The following is a 25,915-nucleotide window of genomic DNA, read 5'->3' as shown; positions in this document are numbered from 1 at the left end:
GGTAATCCTGGAAACCTGCTCTCTGTTCCACGAGCCCTGGTGCATCGAGTTCTCCTACCATGTGTGCAAGTGAGCACCACCGAATTCAGGTAATATTTTGTGGTAATGGGACAAGCACATAAGCATAAACCATGCCTCTCTTTGCTAAACCACACAGGCACTTATGTAGCATGCAAAGTCGCCACTGTCACTTGTCTCTCCAGCCTCCTATAGTCTGTAACTGCTTCTGATAGAGTATTTCAGTGGTATATCTATAATGGGTACCGGATGCGTGGTGCCAGAGTCTACTCACAACTGCATGCTAGAGAGGAGGGGGCCCGCACAGAGACTGCACATGGGCCCCCTCCCCTCTTAAACTGCCCCTGCTACATACTGTATATAGGAAAAACATATTTAGAGCTCTATGGACCTCATGTACAAATACACTAGGCACCTCTAAGGGTTCACATACCCCTTTTACACAAAAGCCCCAGGTCTGACCCAGGATTCTGAACATGGGTCCAACCCGGGTAGGAACCGGCTTCACACCCCGTTTCCACTGCACTTTGACCCGGGTTATTCCCGGTTCAGCTGCGTTCACACTGCACCCGTCTGCAGTGTGAACACAGACGTGTGAAGTGGAATTCTTCTGCCGGCACTTGGAGATGACATCCATGATGTAAATAGGACCACGGCCGTCCCACCAAGGTTACCGGTTTACACTGCTCCTTAACCTGGGTCCTACCCTGCTTGCTACCCAGGTTGGACTCAGGTTATTTTTTTGGCAGCCCCTTCTAATGAGGCTCGACACAGGTTGACTCGCAATAACCTGGGTTTTTCACTCAGTAGTGGTATCAGAAACAATTTACGAAAAGTGAAGAGTGTTAAGCTGCATACACTCGGTACGATCTGTACCACCAACGACTTGAAAGATATATCTTTCAAAGATATCTTAAGAGATCTTTGAAATATATCTTTCAGTGAAGTCATCCTGCCACATCTCTGAACAGGCAAAGTTGACGATATCGTGCAAGTTGGCCTGCATGTACGGACGGTCATAGATATCGTTATAGTTCATGCGGGAACACCCATCGTTGGTCGTTCACTACATAAAAATTAACAATATGACATTGACCGATATCGTTATCATTTATAGATATCGCACTGTGTGTACGACCTTTAAGAGATTGTGTGCAGACCCCACATGGAGCTGCTGTAGCCATTTAGTGTAGTGACATAAAAAAGGGTTTTGTTTGCTTAGTTTTTACATTTACTAACAATATTGTGAACAATGAACAGTGGACTGAACCATATCAACCAATCAGCTTTTATATGTCTAAAACGATTTAAAAAATGAAACAAGTATCTGAGTTGCTACGATTTAATACAAATGTTACTTCATCATTCAATGTTCTTAAAGAAGCCCTTAAGTACTGTTAAGAACTGAGTGAGACATAAAAGCCAATAAGAATGCCACTTTAAATCGGGAATGATCACTTTTCTGAAAATACAAACCCGCCCCCCCAATAAAAAATTCTGTTAGGGTGGCACAGTGGTTAGTATTGCTGCTCCACATCCATATTAACCACTGTGTTTGTATCTTCTCTCAATTCAAGAAGGTTTTCTCTAGGTGCTCTGTTTCTACAGTCTCAAAAAACACTGGCAGGCTATGTGGCATCTGAAAGTGAACGTGTGTGTGTGTCACACTGCCGAAGCAATGTATTGTAGCAATTTATACAGTATACAAACCCTGCCCCTCTTTTTGTGTGTGTTTAGTTAGCAGAGGACCATTCAATGTATATTTCTAGAATTGAGAATCACTAAAATGTTGTAATAACCCTAGATTGCATTCAAAGGTATAAATAAGGAAAGGTGAAATACTAAACTTATTATATGATATATAGCTAATATAGATAATTGATTATGTGGATTATTTAATAGGTTCCAAGATTACAGAACAGGTGTGTTTTCAGCAAGTTCGTTGCTAAAATTAAAGTGCCAATTGGTTGTAAGGCTGGTTTGGCCTTGTACCAATTGCCGCTTTTAGAGGGAACTCGCCATTATCACTGTGGTTCTGTACTCTTGGAACTGATTGTATTACAAAACCCCCTTATTTATCCTATATACATACTTAGAGCTCATCCTTCTCATCCTCATCCTTAGAACTCAGCATGTTGTTAAAGTTACCTCTGGGACAATCCTATGACAACAAGTAGCAGTTTCCTTCTGAAACTCATCCAGCAGACACTGGAAGTATGCAGACTGCATGATCTACTCTCAAGCTCCTTATAATACACCAATGAAGACAAGAACATTTAATTATATCATGTGTTAATATTAATGGCTATGGTACAGTTGCAATAACTTTGCTATACCAGCAGCAAGTGTATTGCATATATGCGCAGAGAGGGTCTCTTGCATGTTACAAATGCATTCCCTTTGTAGTTCATTGTTTTACTTTTGGAAAAGGGCATTTGTTCACAATTTCCTCACCATGGAACCTGCAGGACAACTATGCGGCAAGCACTGCATATAATAATGTAATACATCTGTACAATATGCACATAAATCATTACTTGGCTGGATCTAGCAATTCTACAGCTACGAGAACAGCTTGGACTTCTTGAGACTGAGGAAGAAAAGCGCTGCTGCGGCATTTTGAAGAAGAAATGTAGGTCATTATGTACTTACGGCTCTTCATTATTCATCACTTTAATGAGCTCCTGCACAAAGTCATCCCTGGCAAAGTCCTGGCTCCTTTTGATGATGTCGGCAAAAAGATTCTTCCCATGTTGGAGTTTCTTCCAAGGAGTATCCAGCAGGCTGCAGCTCAGGCCATACAGTCCTGTGGGATAGAGCAATAGACATGTCACACAGCTGAATAGATAACCACACCTGCACTTTTTAGAGTGAGGAAGCAGTTAAAAAAAGAAGTCTACATGTGGCATAATCTACATGTTCATTTGCTTTCTGTGTGCATTTGGATTTAAAGTACAATAGTGAATCTTATCCAGGAAAACAAAAGTCCATGTCGGCTTGTGTACCGCATACGTCTTCCACAAAGTTAAACTAAGGAAATGAATAAGTAAGTCTGCAGCACAGTGCACCAAGCCAGCTCCATACAGCAACAGATCAGCAAAGACGTGTGTGTGTGTGGCTGGACCTACAGTTCCAGGCCTCCATATCAAAATAGGCCCCTCATTATGGCGGTGAGATTATTATTATTAAAACTGTATTTGTAGTTCTCACAAAATTATGCAATTTCTTTATTTTTATGTATTTAGAGAGACATTGGGGCTGATGGTGTAACGAGTGTACACACCCATATGGCTCTGGTCACACCCACACAGCACTGGTCATATCTCCTTCCTTTCCCAGTATAGGTCCTTGATCATTTTTAGACCCAAGACCCATGTGACCCTTAATCCGACCCTGTGTGTGTGTCATCTATTGCTGGGCGGGTATAACACCACATCAACATGTAATAGTAATGCATTTAAACAGAAAAGGTCACTTACAGATTACAGATCTAGGTTTGAGTATTGCTGGGTACACACTGGCAGATATATTGGTCGATCAATTGATCGGCCAATATATCTTGCGCCCGTCGGCCAGTGTGTACAGACAATATGTCTGAACGACGTCGTTCACAGACATATCGTGTCGGCTCTGCTGCACAGCCAATGCCCAATATATCTGCAGACATATTGTGCTGTGTGTATGACCGACCCGCCAACCACACAATTGGTTGGCCGTTCGCTGCCTTACCAGGATGGGCCAGGTTATGCAAAGCAACTGGGAGCTGCAGCCGGCATCAGCGTGGGATCCCAGGGGCTAGAGATCCGGAACGGTGCTCTGGCAGAGGAGTGTGCAGTTGCACAGCCAGCAGGGGACCGGACAGTGTGGGAGGGAGTGATCTGAGGACCGGGAACTCGCCTTCAATAAATGGCCGGGATGCCGGGGTTGCGCTGCGGCGCCAGTCCCTTCCTAAACAAGCCTCAGAGGGTTTGTGGCCTCTTCTGACACGCAAGCGCTGTCAGCGGAGAACACTGGCATTATGTGGTCAGTGCGGCACCCCCGTTTGTTCGGTGGTGACCCGGCAATGGTGTGCAGCGCGAAGGTGTGTGTGTGCAAGCTTCCATCAGCAGTACGTTGTAGTGTTTTGCTTTGTACTGACAGATGACCTCCCTGTGTGATCACGGTGCTGGAGGGCAATCACTGCAGGCTAGCTGGCATAGTGCTGGAGGGCAATTACTGCAGGCTGGCAGGCACGATGCTGGAGGGCAATCACTGGAGGAGGTAGCATCTCCTCACTCTGGATGGTAATTTGTATTTCATTCACTATAAAGCCTGACACCGGGAAGTAGCACTGGAGGCCTCTAGTCTTTATGACCTCAGGCATTTTCTTTATATTAAACATAGGATGATGGTAATGTAGAATTGGGCATATCCATTGTACCAGTCCCATAACTATTAGAAGTAGGGAACTTTTTAGGCTGTTTCCCAATATATGGTTACAAGGGGATGCAGTTTATTTACCAGCGTCCGGAATGCCAGATGTCGGAATACCGACGCTGGAAGCCCGCCTCTGTACTAAAGATAGGCGTCTAAATACCGATGCCTATCTTTAGCCAGACGCCAAAATCCCGACGCCCGGCATCCCAAACGAAGGTAAGTGGGGACTGTTAGCTGTTGGCAGCGGGGGGAAGGGTTAGTTTTAGGGACTTAGGGTTATCCGGGGAGGGTTATGCTAGGGGAAGGGGGGGTTAGGGTTAGGCACCACTGGGGGGGGGAGGTTAGGGTTAGGCACCACCGGGGGGAGGTTAGGCACCACTAAGGGGTTGGGGGGGGGGAAGGGAGGGGAGGTTTAGGGCACTTACCAGATCCTGACGGTTCGGGCTTCCAGCGTCGGTATTTAGTCCGCCGGCAGTACATCTGGCGGCATTACATACCATTAAAGATTAATTGGTCGATGTCCTCACAACAGATATATCTTTAGATGGCAATGACGGTGGGTCAGTGTGTATGAACAACCATCATCTGCAGATATATTTTTCCGGTGTGTACCCACCTGTCTGTAGTGCTGCTGCCATTACATGCATGAGTACAGCAAATTACAGTACATACAGCAAGGCGATAATTATTGGGACATTGATAGAATTTTCATATTTTGGCCTCTATTCACCACCACAATGGCTTTGAAATGAAACAAACAAGATGTGATTTAACTGCAGACTTTCAGATTTAATTTGAGGGTAATTACATCCAAATCAGGTGAACGGTGTAGAAATTACAACGGTTTCTATAAGTGCCTCCCACTTTTTAAGGGGCCAAAAGTAATGGGACAAACTAAACAATCCTAAATCTAACTTTCACTTTTTAATACTTTGTTGCAAATCCTTTGCAGGCAATTACAGCCTGAAGTCTGGAACGCATAGACATCACCAGACGCTGGGTTTCATCCCTGGTGATGCTCTGCCAGGCCTCTACTGCAAATGTCTTCAGTTCCTGCTTGTTCTTGGGGCATTTTCCCTTCAGTTTTGTCTTCATCAAGTGAAATGCATGCTCAATCGGATTCAGGTCAGGGGATTGACTCGGCCATTGCATAACATTCCACTTTTTAGCCTTAAAAAACTCTTTGGTGGGGGCGTGGCCTGACTAGCAAGCAGAGAGGCTGTGTTTGTCCAGAGCTCCCCAGAAAGCTGCCTCAAACCACCCCATTTCTGCTGCCCCAGCTGTCCCAATGGTTCCCCTCGCACCTCCTGCTCCCCTACTACCCCTCTGACTCCTTACCTGAACTCCGGGAGTGTTGTTTGGCTCCTGCAGCCTCGCGGCCTACTTCACCTCCAGAAGTCGGGGGCTCGATTTTGGAGCTCCGCAGGCCGGCGGCGCCGCGACTAGCCGCGATTAGCCCCAAACACCGGCGCTACCTCCCGGTCCCCTCCCTTCACCTCCCTGGTGGTGTGTGGACCTCTGGAGGGGAGACATTTAGATAGGAGGCCCCTTACCAGCAGCCGCGGCTGGAGCCGCAAATCGCGGGTGGCCGCCATTTTGCAAACGGCCCTGGAGCCTGGCCTGCACTTCAGACCACACCAGTATGCTCACAACCTCTCCTGCTTACCTCTCCCCTGCTGTGCTGCCTCCCTCCTGTCGGACCTGCTTCTCAGCCCTGCCCTGCAGCGTGTGGGCCCTTGGGTGACTCACCTTTCTTGCTGGATCCTTCCTCCACTGCAGTTCTCTCCCCTTCTGAGTTACTCACCTTGGATTGACAATCCTCACGCCACTGGCAGACCCTTTTACAACCTACACTCCGCCAACTACATCAACGTACACTGTGCTCCAGCATCAAGGGTCTCCCCCACTCTGGTTACGTCGCCTGGTCACCTGCTACTAATCAGAAGGTCTGCACCTCCTCTTACAAGATCTGCACCTACTAGAGGCCCCTAAACTTTTTCATCCTCCAACACCATTGGCTGGGCTGACAGGCAGCTCTAAACGAACACGCATATCCGACCCCAGCAGAGCTTCGCTGCCGCCTATAAACCGCTTTACGATACTGAAATAAATATGTTTGCAGCTTGAAGCAATGACTCCCTGAGAGTGTTGGAGCAGTGCCCTCCTGTGGTTCTTTTTTTAACAAAGACCGCACAATTACACTTTGTGCATATTTGCAGACGTCCGCCATCTCAAGTCCTCTGTCGCTGTTCAATCAGGCCTATAGAGTCCTTTCAATCACCATACTTACCTCTAACTACCTCCCCCCTCATCGTCATTATGAGCAAGTCAAATACTACCACCAGAAAACGTGTGGGTGGTGACATCTCTCAACACTTTCCTAAAGGTGACAAGTCATCGGTGGCTGTCGACCCTTCGTCCCCCAGTCCTCCCCATACAGAGGGAGAGGACACACCCTCTTCAGCTCTATCCACAAAAGAAGACATAATGGCTCTGCGATCCCTTATTACTGACTTCAAAGAATCTCTTGAGTCTAAGTTGGATAAGGCTGTTTCCTCGATCAAATCAGACCTATCCTCACTTTCTACAAGAACCTCTAAATTAGAATCACGCCAAGACACCCTTCAAAAATTCCAAAATGAGACTCATAGGGACATCGATCACATTATCCAGGATCTCGCTGATCTCCGTACCAAGAATGAGGATCTGGTGAATCGAGAAAGACGAAACAACCTCCACATACGAAATATTCCAGAATCGGTCACTCCGGATAACTTAGAGACTTATCTCCATAACATGTTCTCCACCATTCTCCCTGACCTATCCCCCCACTCGCTGCCCCTTGAAAGAGCCCATCGAGCCCTAAGACCTAAACCAAGAGAAGGTGAACCCCCAAGAGATGTAGTTATACGCTTCCTAAGTTTTAAGGACAAAGAAAGAGTCTTGGCTCCAACACGTGGAAAACCCCATATTCTCCATGACAACATCAAACTACAATTCTTCCAAGATCTGGCCCCCATTACAATTTTGAAACGCAGAGAACTTCAAGATTTAACGACAGCACTAAGAGCACGGGGGATCCGTTATCGATGGGGCTTCCCTTTCAAACTAATGGTTGACTTCAACGGCAAAACAATTATCATCAGAAACCCTAAAGAAGGCAAAGACCTTCTTTCCCATCTGGAAGACTCCGGCCCCTCTCCAACTGCTTCAGAGGACATATAATATGACTACAGTTACATGTTGTTTCTTATTCCCATTTGGGTTCACTCGCTATACCTGAACACGCTTTCGAGAAACATACTACTATTGGGCGGAGACTACCATCCTCCGCCATGGGATCCTAATCTTGGTCCTGAATCTCTACACAGACAGCCATTTCATATCCTTTTTCCTAATCATAATACTATGAGTTAAGATATTTATAGTTGTTTTACCTGTTCTATTGATTCATAGTAGAACTTTTTTGCTATATATCAACGTTGTCTCTTGTAGTTATATTATTAGTAAGTCTACCACTTCATCGGAGCTACAGGAATGCTCTGTTCATTAGGACTTCGCATGTGGGTCCCACACGAGCAATATTATTTTATTCTTTCATTGTTTCTAAGAATATCTGACAAACATATTTGAAATGTTTATGTATGTTTTATATGCAGTTATAATTGATGTTATATTTAATAAGTATACCCTTACCTGGGCTCTTCTTCTATATGTTTTCTCTCCCCCCCCCTCTGACAATTCACATTGACATCTCTTCGGACGTCCCTAGGTCTTCATTTACCTTTACTACACAACCACAATTGGAGGGCCAAGGCTCTCTGACACCCTCATCTCTCTCCTCTACTCTCAGCATTCTTCAGTACATACAGTTACTTGTTTTCTAACCTACCTTAATTAAGTTACCTAAAGGTAGTTCGGATTCCCTTCCCTACTACCTTCCTGGACCTCCTAGTCCCACTTTCCGAGTGTGTTTTCCCCTGCTGGACACGGGGAATTCCCATTCGGTTCTCTCCCGCTTATCTTCCACATTTCTAATTTCTCTCTATATCTCATTTCTTTTTTTTTTTTTTTTTTTTTTTTTTTTTTTTTTTGTTTGTCTTAATTTATTCCCCCTCTGTCTTTATTTTCTTTTTCTTTCTACCTCTCAGCGAACCAGGAATCTTCCACCTACATTATCCACATTAGGTATCACGCTCTAACCAAATGTCGCTAACTTTTGCCTCCCTTAATTCCAAGGGCTTAAACACCCCTCAGAAGCGCTCATCGCTCTTCCGAACTATTCGAGATCTCAAGGCAGGGATTATTCTAATCCAGGAAACCCACTTTAAAGCGCAGTCACATCCCTCACTACATACTAAAAGTTTCCCCACCGCATACTACTCTTCTAGTCGGTCTAAACACAACGGAGTAACGATACTGATCAATAGCAAAATCCATTTCTCTTTACATACAGTACACACAGACTCAGACGGGAGGTATATTATTTTGACAGGCAAATTAGGCAGTTTAGAATGCACGATTGTTAATATATATGCTCCCAATTCAGATCAATCATCATTCTTCAGGTCTGTTTTCTCTAAAATAAACAAATATAGGATAGGTAGCCTCATTGTCGGAGGAGACTTCAACGCAGTCCTTAACCACGAGCTTGATAAAGGTCCTACCCCTACCAGAACACGACCCTGCCCGGCAACTCGCTCTCTAAATAATCACCTCAGTGAATCGGGTCTGTTTGATACATGGAGGGCCCTTAATCCCTCATCCAAGGATTTTACTTTCTTCTCAATACCCCATCAGTCCTACTCGAGAATAGATCTTATTTTATGTAATACGTTAGCCAGTGAACACCTTGTTGACTCCTCTATTTTGTCTAACGCCTGGTCAGACCACTCTATCGTCACCGCGTCCTTCGATTTTTTTGATGTTCCACCCTCACGACCGCCGTGGTGTTTGAACGAAACTCTGCTTACCATTCCGAAATTTCAGGAAAAGGTGAAGTCCACTCTTGAGGACTATTTTTCCTTAAATAACGACCCTACTTGCACCCCTTTGGTATGGGAAGCGCATAAAGCTGTTATTCGTGGGCACATCATTAATTATGCTTCTTTTAGAAATAAGGAGCGTAGGTCCCAAATTAAATTCCTGACCTCAGAGGTTCAACGCCTTGAAACCGCTCATAAATGTACTCCCTCTAATTCACTATACGCCCAACTGACCTCCTCCAGGAATGCCCTTAATGCCCTTAATGCTGAAAAGACTGAACAGGCCCTACGTTGGCTCAACCAAAAATTTTATGAAAAGAGCAATAAAGCTGATTCCCTACTGGCCAATAGATTGAAGGCCCGCAAAGCCAGGACTGCTATCCCAGCATTAAATGATGATCGTGGCACCAGCCACTATAGTCCTTCCACTATCAAATCTTTATTTAAAAATTATTATGAACGCCTTTACAATCTCCCCCCAACAAATAACACTACCGCTGACACCTGAACTGCGGACTATTTGGCCTCTTGTAATCTCCCCCGAATTGACACCGCCACCTCTTCCGCGCTAAACGACCCTATCTCTGCAGAAGAAATTGTTTCAGCTCTCAAAACACAAAAGTCCTCGGAGGCGCCAGGTCCTGATGGACTTCCAATGTCCTACTATAAAACTTTTCAAACTTCCTTGATACCTCACCTTACTGTGGCTTTCAACTGTATTTTAGAAGGTTCCTCATTTCATCCGCACACGACTAGAGCTACCATAACCGTCATCCCGAAGCCTAATAAGGACCCCCTTCTAGTGACTAATTACCGTCCCATCTCACTACTCAATATTGATCTAAAGCTCTTTGCTAAGGTAACTGCAAATAGGCTAAACCCCCTCCTTCCCTCTTTAATCCATCCCGACCAAGTGGGCTTTGTCCCGTCCAGACAAGCATTAGACAACACTAGGCGCACAATCGATCTAGTCCACTATATTAATATTCACAAACTCCCCTCTCTGGTGCTTGCTTTGGATGCGGAGAAAGCCTTTGACAGGGTGTCCTGGCCTTTTCTTTTCCAAACATTGCGCCAATTCGGATTCCGAGGACAGTTCTTGCAAGCCATCCAAGCCCTCTACTCCAATCCCTCTGCTACGGTCTCAGCAGGAGGCCTGTTCTCCGACTCCTTCTCAATAACAAATGGGACCAGACAGGGATGCCCTCTATCGCCACTCATATTCGCCCTTATTATCGAACCACTCGCCTCTCGTGTACGGGCCAATCCCGATATTACCGGGGTCAAGGTTAAACATTCTCTATATACCCTATCTCTATTTGCGGACGATATACTTTTTACGCTAACAAAACCACTCACCTCTCTTCCCAATCTATTTCGAGAACTCTCTATATACGGCTCCCTGTCTGGTTACAAGGTTAATCATACCAAATCCGAAGCCCTTCGTATACATCTACCCGGCAATATGAAGTCATTATTGCAATCAAATTTTAATTTCATATGGAAAAAAGATTCCCTCAAATATCTAGGAGTATTCATTACCAAATCCTATGATTCTCTATATAAAGCTAACTACCCCCCCCTCATCAGCTCAATCCAAAAAGACCTACAACAATGGCAAACACATTTTCTCTCCTGGGTGGGTCGTATCAACGCTGTGAAAATGAACATTCTTCCCAAACTATTATACCTATTCCAAACTCTCCCTATTCCTATCCCCTCCCACACCCTCAACACTCTCCAAACTGCACTTTGTAAATTCATCTGGAACTACCGAAAACCCAGAATCCGTCGAGACATACTCACTAAGCGTCCCTGGGATGAAGGCTTGGGGTTGCCCTCACTGCACCGCTACTATAATGCAACCCGATTAAGTCAATTGGCCACCTGGCACTCACTTCGCCATGTTAAGAGATGGGATGACCTGGAGAGCGACTTGGTGGGTGTACACTCGGTCTCTTATCTCCCCTGCACGCCCCGTAAACACAGACCTAGATCCGCTCTTTTATTCCCCACTATAGCACTGACACTTAATAACTGGGATTCCCTTAATAAAAAACTGGATCTTTCTCCACACCCTTCCCCTCTAACCCCCATCTGGAATAACCCTGCATTCCCCCCTGGTCTATCCCAGACAGTGGCTTCCCCCTGGATTTCAGCAGGCATTACTAGGCTTCACCATATAGTTGAAGCTTCCTCACCTAGATCATTTTCGGACATTCAAGACAAACATAAAATTCCCAATAACCTTCATTATCAATATTTACAAATTCGCCACTTCGCTAACTCGTATCCCTCCACCCGCTCCCCTCCTAACCCCACACCTATAGAGAGATTATGCATACATAGACCTAATGACAAAGGAGCTATCTCGCACCTTTATCACTTCATACTGACGTTGAAGCCTCCTCCGCTCGAAACACATGAGCAGGCTTGGGAAGTGGATCTTGGCCTCTCTCTCGGGGAAGAAACATGGGACACTATACGCTTGACTATTTCTAAATGCTCCATTAGTGTGGCCATACGTGAGAACTCATACAAGGTATATACCAGATGGTACTTAGTGCCAGAGCGTTTACATCAAATCTACCCCAGCACCTCCAATCTCTGTTGGAGAGGATGCGGTCAACTCGGAACTTATTTTCATACGTGGTGGTCATGCCCCCTAATTGTCCCATTCTGGAACATGGTCCGTACCCTACTTTCCCAAATTCTTACCATCCCGATCTCTCTTTCTCCAGCTACTCTTTTACTTTGCGCTCTGATTGATTCCATCCCCAACACAAATAAATTAATCCTTCACGTTTCCTGCGCAGCCAAATTTCAAATTGCTCGTAATTGGAAAGTTCAACACACTCCCAGCCGCCAGGAGCTAATAAACAGAATCTGGTTTGTAGCAAATATGGAATATATCACCAGTCTACAAAACAATGCTGTTCGGAAATTTCATATCATTTGGAACCCCTGGTACACCTCTCAAAATTCACCTCTCCCAGGCCTTGGTTAGCTTCGATTCAACGCTTTCCATATAATTATATATAAATAACTATTATGGCTTTTCTTCTTACACTTCTTCCCCCATTTCTTTTCTCTTTCTTTTTTTTTTTGCTCCTTCCCTCCCACTCATATAAACTCATCCTCACCCTACCCTCTACTATTCCCTTTTCTACTCCATCATACTCACGTTATTAATGGTTTTTGACTGTTAATTATTCATATATTCCGTGGCAAATGTCGTTGCCTGTCTATTGTTGATATACTACTGAATAATTTTGTCTGACATTATTTGTACAAAAGTACTATGCCACCATTTATTTTCAATAAACGAATACAAAAAAAAAAAAAAACTCTTTGGTTGCTTTTGCAGTATGCTTCGGGTCATTGTCCATCTGCACTGTGAAGCGCCGTCCAATGAGTTCTGAAGCATTTGACTGAATATGAGCATATAATATTGCCCGAAACACTTCAGAATTCATTCTGCTGCTTTTGTCAGCAGTCACATCATCAATAAATACAAGGGAACCAGTTCCATTGGCAGCCATACATGCCCACGCCATGACACTACCACCACCATGCTTCACTGATGAGGTGGTATGTTTTGGATCATGAGCAGTTCCTTTCCTTCTCTTCTCTTCCCATCACTCTGGTAAGTTAATCTTTGTCTCATCTGTCCATAGGATGTTGTTCCAGAACTGTAATGGCTTTTTTAGATGTTGTTTGGCAAACTCTAATCTGGTCTTCCTGTTTTTGTGGCTCACCAATGGTTTGCATCTTGTGGTGAACCCTGTATATACACTCTTGTGAAGTCTTCTCTTGATTGTTGACTTTGACACATATACATCTACCTCCTGGAGAGTGTTCTTGATTTGGCCAACTGTTGTGAAGGGGTTGTTCTTCACCAGGGAAATAATTCTTTTGTCATCCACCACAGTTGTTTTCCGTGGTCTTCCGGGTCTTTTGGTGTTGCTGAGCTCTCCGGTGCGTTCTTTCTCTTTAAGAATGTTCCAAACAGTTGATTTGGCCACACCTAATGTTTTTGCTATCTCTCTGATGAGTTTGTTTTGATTTTTCAGCCTAATGATGGCTTGCTTCACTGATAGTGACAGCTCTTTGGATCTCATATTGAGAGTTGATAGCAACTGATTCCAAATGCAAATGTCACACCTAGAATCAACTCCAGACCTTTTACCTGCTTAATTGATAATGAAATAACGAGGGAATAGCTCACACCTGTCCATGAAATAGCTTTTGAGTTGATAGTCCCATTAATTCCTACACCGTTCACCTGATTTGGATGTAATTACCCTCAAATTAAAAGTATGCAGTTAAAGCACATCTTGTTTGTTTCATTTCAAAACCATTGTGGTGGTGAATAGAGACCAAAATCTGAAAATTCTGTCAATGTCCCAATATTTATGGACCTGACTGTATATCTGATTATTCTATCTTCTCAAACACAACCAGACTAGAGCAGCATATACAAGGCATTCGGCAGTCTTTAAACAACCGAATGTAACTATTAAATGTCAGTTAGTGCTTTGGAATGTAACAGTAGGGAATCACAATGGATCAGCGAGGGATACATTACAGAAGGCAGCCAGTAAAACCATCTGATTCGGGAGTGAACTGCAGCATCAAGAGACATCAGTGATGGAATGTGAAGCAATCACGAGAAAATCCATATTAGTATTGAGTCTTCTTATCCTCATCAACTGGTGTTGAAAAACATTTTGCACCTGAATTGAATGTCTTTTCAAAGGCTCCCTAGCTAATCATACATCATTAAGCATGCTTTTAGTTTTAACATACAAAATTTAAAATGCACTAGAATCCTTGTAACCATTAAACTGCTTAATGACTTAAAGTGGTACACAGATGAACCCTTACCACCACGAAAACTCAGCAAACATCATTTATTTCAAACATGTCTAAATGATGGTTGTCCAAAGCTAATAATTAGTAACCTCTAATGTTGCAGCTGCTTTACCACTACAGACATAAGCTTTCTGGTTTATATGTGTTCATGTGTTACTCTCTTGCATTCACCTGCAACTCAGGGCAACACAACAGCATGACATAAAATGTAATTATGGTATCCATCTCCTTGAAGATTTTGCAAAGGCTGCGTGTGTGGGTGGAGGTGAGAGGGGTCTCCTTGTTTGCCCAATTAAATCACTAATGTTGGGCAAATGTTCTACAATTATCTGGCCGATCCGCCAGATAAATTTTATAGCGTATTTTGCGCGAGTGACCACAAATTATCGGTCTGTCGGACATGCTAAATCGTCCGAAAGATCTGATAACTTGTGAGCTGCTAATCAGCCATATAAGGCAGTGTATGTGCTGCCCAAGGCCGAGTGACCGTCATTTCTCCTGTTCATACACAGGGGAGAAACAAGGAAATGTCTCCTCTGCAGGGGAGGAATCCGGATATTGTGTGGCTATACACTATGACATATCACTGTCAGATAAAAAGTCTGTCAGACCATGTATGCCCAGCTTTAAGTACTCAGGAAAGAAGTAGTAACATTGGTTGAGGAATTTCTAGCTGTGTGTGTACTTCCTTCAGATCTCTGAGCCTCATTCAGAGGCGGTCGGAGGATGCAAGCGGTCGCTCAGAAACTGGGCGGCCGCTTGCATCCTGACCGCCCGCCTCTGTTTCGGTCGTTAGGCTGTGGGTTTACACCCACAGCTCTAACGACCGCTAGGGGCTTACGACGAGACCCTAGGGTAGGGTCTCACTTGTCGTAAACCCCGGAGAGCTTCTGGCTCTGTCAGAGCCGGAAGCTCTCCACTGACATCACTAGTGATGTCAGTGGGGCCTCCCCCAAACGGTAGGCGTTCCCATGGGAACGCCTCCGTTTGGGCTGCCACCCCCCCGGCCCGCCTTCCAAACGGGGCGAGCTGTCAATCAACATCGACAGCTCGCCCCCTTTGGAAAGAGACCCGCTATGACCGGCGCTGTCGGTCGTAGCGGGTCTCACGCATGCGCACGAAGGAGCCGGCACTTGACAAACATCGAGGCGGCCGTGCGGTCGCAGACCTTACGGCCGCCTCTGAATGAAGGCCACTATCAGGATTGGGAGGTTGGGAGCGAGATAGTGCACCTGATGCAGAGGCAGATGCAGTGTCAATGTTTGTGCAGTTGAGCGATTGTTTGCTACTGCGCATGCACAAAAAGTCCTGACATCCCCTACCGCACAAGCATACCGCGGAGTGCACGCAGAGACTGCTGTTGCATATGCTAACACGCTCATTTCCGATGACTGCGGAGGTGTTTGGGAAGTGGCCTGATGCGAAAAAAAGCTGTGTCACGGGCGTGTAATGGCGTGTCAGTGAATACGACAGAGCAGCAGCCACAGATGCCATGTTTAGAGAAACATTAGAAGGAGACAGCTATAGGGCATCGTGTCGATGGTCATCGCAATGATGCTGCGATAATGGTGTTTGAGTCCACTGGCAGATATCCATTGTTCACGGACATTTAAAGTGGCAGTCTCAGGGCTTACAATCTCCGGCACTCACATAATTATTAATTACCACAATTACATAGGGGGAAGGCTGAGAGTAACATTAACATATTATCGCAGCCGCAAACCAGAAATAAATCGCAGCTGTGCATGCACCTCTGAATCCGGCCCAGTGTGCGCAGCACACCACATCCCGGGCCTCCCGATCTGACCGCTGCAGGAGCGATTGAGGCCGTTTATCAGAAAATACTCCCACATACACACTATACATGGACATACCAGCCTATTATCAGCTGATCAGCCCAATTGTATAGTGTGTACCAAGCTTTAGTGTTGTTGATGTAGCAGCTTACCAAATACATATCTCTGCCAGCAAATGGGAGAAGCCATTATATAAGAGTTTAATGAGGAAAACCAAGAGATCATCACAGTAATGAGTGTACCAATTAGGAGTATGCAGGAAAGGTAAAGAGGTCAGCAGATCACCCGCACCGCCCTGTAAACATAAATGGTTATGTAAGGAGCCATTTCTTCTTTTTACCGCTGAAAGCGTCATCAGCAGCAGCTCAAGCAGAAATTCACTGAACATACTATACATCAATCATCATCATCTAGTTTTACTGGATATTTATCTCACCTGTTCCCACAGAGATCCATCCCCAAAATATAACTCATTGGGGGGTATGTAAGGACCACAGCTGAGAAGTCTCGCGTTAACTATGAATCAGTATGTTTGACCGCCGGACGTGAGCCCGGAAATTCAAATCCCGACGCCAGCAGCCCGAAGGAAGAGATCCCGACAGCAGAGGTAAATATACTATTCCTAACCCTTTACTACCCTAACCCACCTTTAGGGGTGCTAACCTGGGGGGGATCCCTAAACCTAGCCACGCCACGTGGATACTTACCCCTGGCGTTGGAAGATAGGTCCGGCGTCCTGTCGGAGTTCCGGAGTCGGGATTAACATAGGTGTCGGTATTTCGACGCCTATGTTAGGATCCCTTGCCAGGATTACACTGTCGGTATTGAGACCGGTGGCCATGCGTCCGCTGATCTCATAACTACATACCTCCTGTGCCCTCACTATATTACTGGCAGTACAGGGCACAGGCTATTGCAGTGCTTGCTATCGAGTGAGCATAGCATAAGAAAACCTATTAATGTGCATGTTGTCAGTATTGTGAAGGGAAAAGTGGATAATGACAACATTATTTAGAGGTCATTAAACACTGCATAAAAAGTGAATATCATTTTCACTGCATGACATGTAAAAATGCATATTAAAGCTGGGGCTTGTAACTGTGCCATGACATATTGGGGGAATTCAACTGTTTGCGACAGCGACTAACTACTGAGCACCCGATGGCGCACTTTAATTGTTGCTCAGAGGCGCAATAGCTGCTGCCGCTGGCATTTCTCCTCGCTCTCTCCTGAGGTGGCGAGTAGAAATGTGCCAGAACTACTTTACGCAGCTAAACCCTGTCTCTTTGGGCACAACAGGTGTGATAAAGCATGGGTGCCCAAAAAACAATTGAATATCACACCCAGTTATACCGTGACTTCAGACTAAAAATTGGGTGCAATAAAACAATTAAATCAACCCCACTTAGTCATATTTTATCTGAAGTAATGATGAAAAGAAAGATAAAGAAAAGTTCTCTCAGCTGAACTGGTCTTAATGGTTACCTTTATTGCAGTTCAGATAACATACACAAAAATGCAATTATCTTTAGTTTAGTGAGAGAGAGTATATAATGGTGTAACTATATTGTATAGATACTGTGTGACAGATGGTGGCAAAAGGCACAGCTTAATTTTATCAAATAAATCCTCAGGGTATTTTATGATTTTCACCTTGGAGGAAGGCATCGATGTCTGGGCTTGGAACCTTAAGGGGTGGCATCGATGTCTAGGCCTGACCATTGTGAGAAGATAATTTTAAACCGTAACATCCTAATAGGTCATTTTTGTGACTACATAGAAAAAGGGCAAAATAAAATGTTCCCTATCCACCCATCAGTTCCAAACTAATGTTTGTACATATTGCACATCTCCTGATTAAGTACAAAACTGACCATGCGATTCCTACATTAAATTGATTTATTGCCACACTGTGAACATAGATGGGTATAATTATATAGCTTATAATAAGACATTACAAGGTTGTATTGTACAGTAGCACATGGAGTAATATATCTGGCACTGGCACTGGCACATACCGTCTATGTTAAGTAATCTTTTCCTCTACTATTCATTTCAATGCAACAGTTGCTTTTAAGTAGAGCTTTGCCATTCATATGAAGTACAGGGCAAAGACAGTATTTATTCACCCATAAATATATAGTGACCTACACAGAGTTATCTACAGATGAAACATTTATTTCTAATTGTAAATGTGGTCACCGTGCAAAAAGCACTGTTGATGGATGACTATTACATTGAAAGAATGGGAAAACACACACACACACACACACACTTTTACATATGAAAACTAGAATATGTTGCACTCAGAAAACATGTTTATTAGCAGTATTAACGTGCAACAATAATAGGGATAATTAAATATTCAGTGCTTAGTGTAATTTGTCCATCTAAGTGTGTAGCCAATAGGATGACAGCTCCGACTGTTCAACAATTGGGCTGAGTGGGACAGTTCATGTGCCTTTGTGATTAGGAAGAGATCAGGCTTCCAGAAGGACCTCTTTATTATGTTGGCATGGCAATGTGACTAATCATGGAATATAATTAACAATATTAACCTTATCCTAGTAGGTCAGCCGTTGTCAGCAATACTATGAATTTGGCAAACAAAACATTTGTGTCCATCTATTAATTATATAATATCTAATTATTATGATTATTCATTGCATTCTCACAGAATAATACACATATAGTAAAGTTGTTTCTAATCAACTAGTGAATTGGAGATTTCCATTGGCATGCATCAAATTAATTACTGTGTATTATATATGAGGGGCCTAGCCCATGTCACCTGCACCGTGTTACAAACTGCAGCTGCTTGCCGGGCAGTCAGTTGACTGACACGGCGGCTCAGGCTGCGGGGAGCAGGCAGCGAGCGGTTGGCTTCAGGTGAAGTAATGGGGGTGGAGCTTAGCAAAGCCACTGCAGTGTGCAGACATTCCTCCCTTACTGGGCAGTCAGAACAGAGGCCCTGATTCAGAGCCGGACACTCTGACAGAGCGCTCGCTCTGAATCAGGGCCGGACTATTTTTTTTTAGAATGGCCTCTTGGCCGCTCTCATAGCTGTGGGTGACCACCCACAGCTATAGCAAGCGGCCAGGAAGATGGTCACGATGGTCAAGATCATCGCGACCATCGGGCTTGCGACAAGACCCTTGTGGTAGGGTCTCGTTGCCGCAAGCCCCAGAGAGATTTCGGCTCTAACAGAGCCGAAATCTCTCCCACTGACATCATTCGTGATGTCAGTGGGGCCACCCCCAAACGGAGGCGTTCACATGGGAACGCCTCCATTTGGGCAGCTACTCCCCCGGCCCGCCCACCAAAGGGGGCGTGCTGTCACTCAACATCGACAGCACGCCTCCTTTGGTACGAGACCCGGAGCGAAGGATTGCCCGTCGCTATCCGGGTCTCGCGCATGTGCACGACGGAGCCGGCTCCGTCATGCGCATGCGCTCTGGGCCACCATCAACCCGTTTGCGAGCGCTTAGCGCTTGCGGCCAGGTCTGAATCAGGCCCAGAGGCTCTCCTGTTCACTGACCCAGGTAGTGGCTGGGTGGTTTGTAGCAGGGAGAGGCGAGCAGTGGCTTATATTGTTTGTTGTGGCAGTGTATTTTATAAAAGCAGCAACTACCTGCTGATTCCCGCAGTAATGTCATGCGCAGCCAACAGGGGAAGAGCCCAGGCTGCACAGACACAGAGACTCTGGGCAGGTAAGTGTAAGTGGTGGTGTGAAAAATGTTTTAGTGTTATCTAAGGGGGTTGGTATATGGGGGTGGGAGTTGTATTTTAATCTGGTCTATGGTGGTGTATCAATGTTGTATATATGTGTGTGTCGGGGTGGGGTGTATTAATATTGTGTGCGTGTAAAGAGTGTATTCATATTTGTATTATATGTGGGTAACTGATGCTCTCTGTATTATATCACGTCCACTGCGGCACTCTCTGTATTATATGGTGATCACTGTGGCACTCTCTGCATTACATGGTGAGCAATGCAGCACTGCAGTATATGGCGGGCACTGCCACACTGCAGTATATGGCGGGCACTGCCACACTGCAGTATATGGCGGGCACTGCCACACTGCAGTATATGGCAGGCACTGCCACACTGCAGTATATGGCGGGCACTGCCACACTGCAGTATATGTCGGGCACTGCCACACTGCAGTATATGTCAGGCACTGCCACACTGCAGTATATGTCAGGCACTGCCACACTGCAGTATATGTCAGGCACTGCCACACTGCAGTATATGTCGGGCACTGCCACACTGCAGTATTATGGCGGGCACTGCCACACTGCAGTATATGGCAGGCACTGCCACACTGCAGTATATGGCAGGCACTGCCACACTGCAGTATTATGGCGGGCACTGCCACACTGCAGTATTATGGCGGGCACTGCCACACTGCAGTATTATGGCGGGCACTGCCACACTGCAGTATTATGGCGGGCACTGCCACACTGCAGTATATGGCAGGCACTGCCACACTGCAGTATATGGCAGGCACTGCCACACTGCAGTATATGGCAGGCACTGCCACACTGCAGTATATGGCAGGCACTGCCACACTGCAGTATATGGCGGGCACTGCCACACTGCAGTATATGGCGGGCACTGCCACACTGCAGTATATGGCGGGCACTGCCACACTGCAGTATATGGCGGGCACTGCCACACTGCAGTATATGGTGGGCACTGCCACACTGCAGTATATGGCGGGCACTGCCACACTGCAGTATATGGCGGGCACTGCCACACTGCAGTATATGGCAGGCACTGCCACACTGCCGTATATGGCAGGCACTGCCACACTGCCGTATATGGCAGGCACTGCCACACTGCCGTATATGGCAGGCACTGCCACACTGTAGTATATGGCAGGCACTGCCACACTGTAGTATATGGCAGGCACTGCCACACTGCAGTATATGGCAGGCACTGCCACACTGCAGTATATGGCAGGCACTGCCACACTGCAGTATATGGTGGGCACTGCCACACTGCAGTATATGGTGGGCACTGCCACACTCTATTATATGGCGGTCACTGTGGTACTATTATATGATGGGCACATTATTATTATTAGGTGGGCACTGCAGCATTCTGCATTTAATAGTAAGCAATGCGACACTCTGCATTGTATGGTGAGCACTGTGACACTCTGCATTACATATATGGTGGCCACTGCGACAGTCTGCATTATATGGTGAGCAATGCGACAACTCTCTGCATTATATGATGGGCACTGCGGCATTCTCTGTATTATATGGCGCTCACTGTGACCCTCTGTATTATATGGCGGTCGCTGCGACACTCTGCATTATATGGTGGGCACTGCGGCACTCTGCATTATATGGTGGCATTACAATATTCTCTGCATTGTAGGGTAGTCAGGACGATGTTCTCTGCAATATACGGTGGTCACTGTGGTACTCTCTGTATTACATGGCGGTCACTGCAGCACTCTCTATTATATGGCGGTCATTGCGACACTGCATTATATGGCGAGCACTGTGAGACTATACTACGTGTATGGTGGGCATTGCAACACTGCATTATATGGTGGGCACTGCGGCACTCTGTATTATATGACAGCATTACAACATTCTCTGCATTATATGGTAGTCAGGGCGATGTTCTCTGCAATATACAGTCACTGTGATGTTCTCTGTATTATATGGTGGTCACTGCAATGGTCTATGTATTATATGGCAGTCACTGTGGTGCTTACTGTATAGTATGGCGGTGACTGTAATGCTCTGCGATAGGTGAGGTAGTGTAGTACAGGCAGCAATACTTAGCCATTGAGTAGTGAGACAATTGAGCTTGCATGCTCCATTGAAAAGTGTAGATATCCCAGAACCACAAAGTGCAGCAGGCGCTGGCACCTTAATGTAACAAGGCTAACAATGGATTTTTCCCTCACCGTACATACATTTCAGACTTTACAATGCCGATAGCTGTATCCAAGCTAGCCAAGTGTGACTAGAGCTACAGCTTCTAATCCCTATGCATTCTGGACACTGGATGTAAAAATTATTACTTACCTGGTTTTAAACTATAGATAGAATGCCAGATCAGCATTATTGCTATTTTTAATTTAGTTCTGGACCTGTGCATTTTTTTTTTTTTTACTTATGCTCCTCTGCTAGCCAAACCCCTTCATCTTTGCACTGCACCCTTCTGTGGGCCCTTACCATTGCATTCCCCCTGTGGGCCCTTCATGTCCCAGTCCAACACTGGATGTACAAATTGTATACAAAACAAATGTGATATATGACCTTTCTATCATGCAGAGGTTGGTTTTACAGCAATCCTTATGTGCCTGTTTGACAGGCTCCTCAGGATATAGATCTAAATATTAATCAACCCACTTACCCATTCAATCTGAAAGGACTCCTAAAAGCAGCAACCACAGGGGGACAAGGAGACTACTTACAGCAGAAGACTGTGGGATGATGAAGAGCTAAACACATGAATGCTGTAATTACACCTACACCGCATGCATGGAACTAAAGGCGTATTCACCTGTATGCACAGTTGTACACAACTGCTCTCCCCCTCATCCCCACCCCGCAGCCTAACCACTCCCCATAATACTTCCCGTCGGGATGCCGTTGTACAGGATTCTGGTGCCAGGATTCCTACTGCTGTTGGTATTCTGAAAGCCAGCATCACTAATGCTGGGATGCTACTACATTCCCACTGGGAGGTCATTGTGATATATTCCTGCTGTCAGAAATCTTATAAAACAAGAAGTACCTTGGCTGCAATAGCTAGCCTTGCTCTATAATAGTTTAACCAATTCTAATTCTCAACATTTCCAAATAAGATGGTAATCCATGTCTATTCCCAGCATACATTGTAGAATCAAATAATCAATCTAACACTAGAAATTTAAAATTCCTTTAGTTGTTTTCTACAATATGATAGAACCAAAGTGGTTATCTCATTTATCCTCTTATCTGAGAAACTTTCCTTTTTTAGGTGAATATGTGTTCTATGGACATATTTGTTAAAAAATATGAAAGATTTTACAAGTACTTACACAGTACACCGAATAAACTATAGCAGTTTACTTTGTCATGTTACAGTACAATAATGTAATATAACAATGGATTATGCCACATTCAGCAGTTTTCCTCTGAAACGATTAATATTTTATTACACTTGGTGAAGAAGCTGAAGTGATGACTCACCGGGTTTTAATTGGACTGGTTCTCGTTCTCCTTTGGATCCATAATAGAAAATTTTATCTCCCTTTGTGTTGCTAAATAAAAATAATTAACAAATAGTTATTAAAGAATAAAATAAAACACTTTTATGTTTCTCAGTCTATAAATTGCTAGAACAGTAAATGAAAAAGAAAAACAGCAGGGCCAGGCCACCCTTTACAAGAGCTGACAGCACGACGCCATGGGCTCCTTGCACAGGTACACTCTACAATTTTACACCTGTGGAGTAAAGTGAGTCTCCAGAACACAATGAAAACAGTCTGGCACATGTGTACAGAGCTGCATAAGACAGATTGACCTGGAAACACCATGGCTTTTCAAGATTTTCAGACTCTTATTACAGGCATTAATACATTGCTGGATTAAGGTTTGTGCCCGTCCCAGGGCAACTAACTTGTGGGGGCCCCTACCAATAAAATGATCAACATAATATACTGGTGATGTTATTAAAAAAGTATAATGTGCAAATACTCTCAGCACCACAAATGTAATAAACACACTGTAGTGCCCCCAGTTCACATCATGCCACACAGAAACCCCAGTTCACATATGCCACAGTGCCTCCCAAACTAGTCATATAGCTATGTGTGGGCGGCCCCCCCAGTGTTCTGGGACTCCGAGGCGACCACCCCAGCAGCCCAGTTGTTAATCTGGCACTACATTAACATGATCTTTACAGCAGGTACACCTAAAAACTGCATTAGAATTATGTTGAATTGCTTCTTATTTGTACTAATTCCCAATACTGCATCCTGACACGTAAACACCTTGTTTAAAATTGAACAACACAACATGACCTATTTCTCATGTGTTAGTATGTGCAAATAGTGCAAAAGTTTGTAACAATAACGCAATACAAGTAATGTGTATGGAAAATGCATAAAACACAACTAAGCGATATCTAAAGTCTTTGTTATTTTTCACCAGCAGATGTGTGAAGAAGCATATGCTGAATTCCTCTCTAGGTCTTTATACCAGTTTATATTTGCGCCTGAATAGTGCATTAAAATGTAACAAATATTTTCATGCAGTACAAAATGCCCAGGGCAGCCAACAGGGAACCTAGGCTCTGACGCATCAGTTTCATGTTCGTTTCCTACCTCTCCTTTGTGTCTAGCTCCAAGCTAATGTCAATGGCATTTTCAGCAAGGTTAAAGAAGAGACAGATTCAGCAGCTGTTCTAGTAGTTTTAGGAGAGACATAATTTTTAACTGCAAATTTAAATGGAAGTACATTTTAACAACAAGTCCTGGAATCCCAATCCCCAACGAAAGAAAACAACCCACACGCTCTGTATACTAAAAAGTAGAGGTATGGTAAGAACTTACCCTTGTTATCTCTTTTTCTACGAAGTCATTAGGGTCCACAGGGTGACCTTGGTGTGTAGATAATGCAGAGTCATCCGGGCACGTTAAGCAATAAATTTCTCTCTCAGAATGCAATGGGTCTCCCTCTATACCCCGCCCCCAGACCAGACGCTCCTCAGTTACGTAGCAAGCCGAAGGAAGATAAATGAGAGAGAAGAAAGTCTGGAACACTCACACAGAAGGAGACTGAAAACTGGTGACCAGAGCGAAATCCAACTGAAGCACAGGTGCGTCAGGGCGGGTGCCCTGTGGACCCTATGGACTTTGTAGAAAAAGAGATAACAAGGATAAGTTCTTACCATCTCTCTACTTTTCTACTTCAGGGTCCATAGAAGGTCCACAGGGTGACCTTGGGGATGTCCCAAAGCAGTACCTTCAAAGGCGGGGATGCTCCTTTGCAGAAAGGAGAATCCGCCACCCGAAGGAAGCAACCTGAGTGGCAAAGGTATCAAAAGTGTAACACCTCAAAAAGATCTGGACAGAAGACCATGTGGCCGCCTTACAAAGCGACGAGCTGCCCACGAAGGACCCACAGACTGAGTAGAATGAGCAGTAACAGAGGGCGGCACAGGAAGGCCCTCATGAATGTAAGCCTCAGAGATCGTAATGCGAAGCCATCTAGCCAAAGTTTGTTTATTGGCTGGCCATCCCTTCTTGTGGAAACCATAAGTACAAACAAGGACTCGGATTTCCGAAGGGAACTGGTACGATCCACATAAATCTTGAGGGCACGTACCACATCCAATGAGGCCTCACCTGCCGAGAGGTCTGGAGAATTAAAGACCGGCACAATAATTTCCTCATTAATGTGGAAACTAGAGACCACCTTTGAAAGGAAACCAGGGTGAGTCCAAAGCACCGCCCTGTCCTGATGAAAAAACAGAAATGGGGAATGACAAGAGAGAGCCCCCAAATCGGACACCCTTCTGGCTGAAGCAATGGCCAGAAGAAAAACAGACTTGGCAGTAAGCCAATTGAGGTCCACTGAGCCCGGTGGTTCAAAGGGAGGGCCCTAAGGTCAACAGCCAAATCCCAAGGTTCTACAGGAGGGACAAAGGGAGGCTGGATACAAAGGACCCCTTGAAAGAAGGTGCGAATATCAGGAAGAGGAGCAATCCTACACTGGAACCACACTGAAAGGGCTGAAACATGGACCTTCAGTGAAGCAAGGTAGAGACCCAGGTCCAAACCCGCCTGCAGGAAAGCCAAAACTCTGGAT

At 45.0% G+C, this 25,915-nt stretch overlaps 1 protein-coding gene across 5 annotated transcripts in view; it reads right to left on the bottom strand.

Moving 5' to 3' along the window:
* The window catches only part of TANGO2 (transport and golgi organization 2 homolog), a 207,626-nt gene that overhangs the window by 2,478 nt on the left and 179,233 nt on the right, over positions 1-25,915 (bottom strand). For all 5 annotated transcript variants that reach the window (XM_088476717.1, XM_088476716.1, XM_088476713.1 and 2 more), the window contains 2 exons: positions 23,294-23,364; positions 2,671-2,824 (listed from right to left, as the gene is read on the bottom strand). In XM_088476717.1, coding sequence (XP_088332843.1) covers positions 2,671-2,824; positions 23,294-23,364 — 225 coding nt within the window. The remainder of the gene's footprint in view (positions 1-2,670; positions 2,825-23,293; positions 23,365-25,915) is intronic.

This window comes from Taudactylus pleione, unplaced genomic scaffold, assembly GCF_031769625.1.
Source record: "Taudactylus pleione unplaced genomic scaffold, aTauple2 ptg000191l, whole genome shotgun sequence".
In the NCBI taxonomy this organism is placed as follows: Eukaryota; Metazoa; Chordata; class Amphibia; order Anura; family Myobatrachidae; genus Taudactylus; species Taudactylus pleione.
This window is presented reverse-complemented; position numbering and strand designations above follow the sequence as displayed.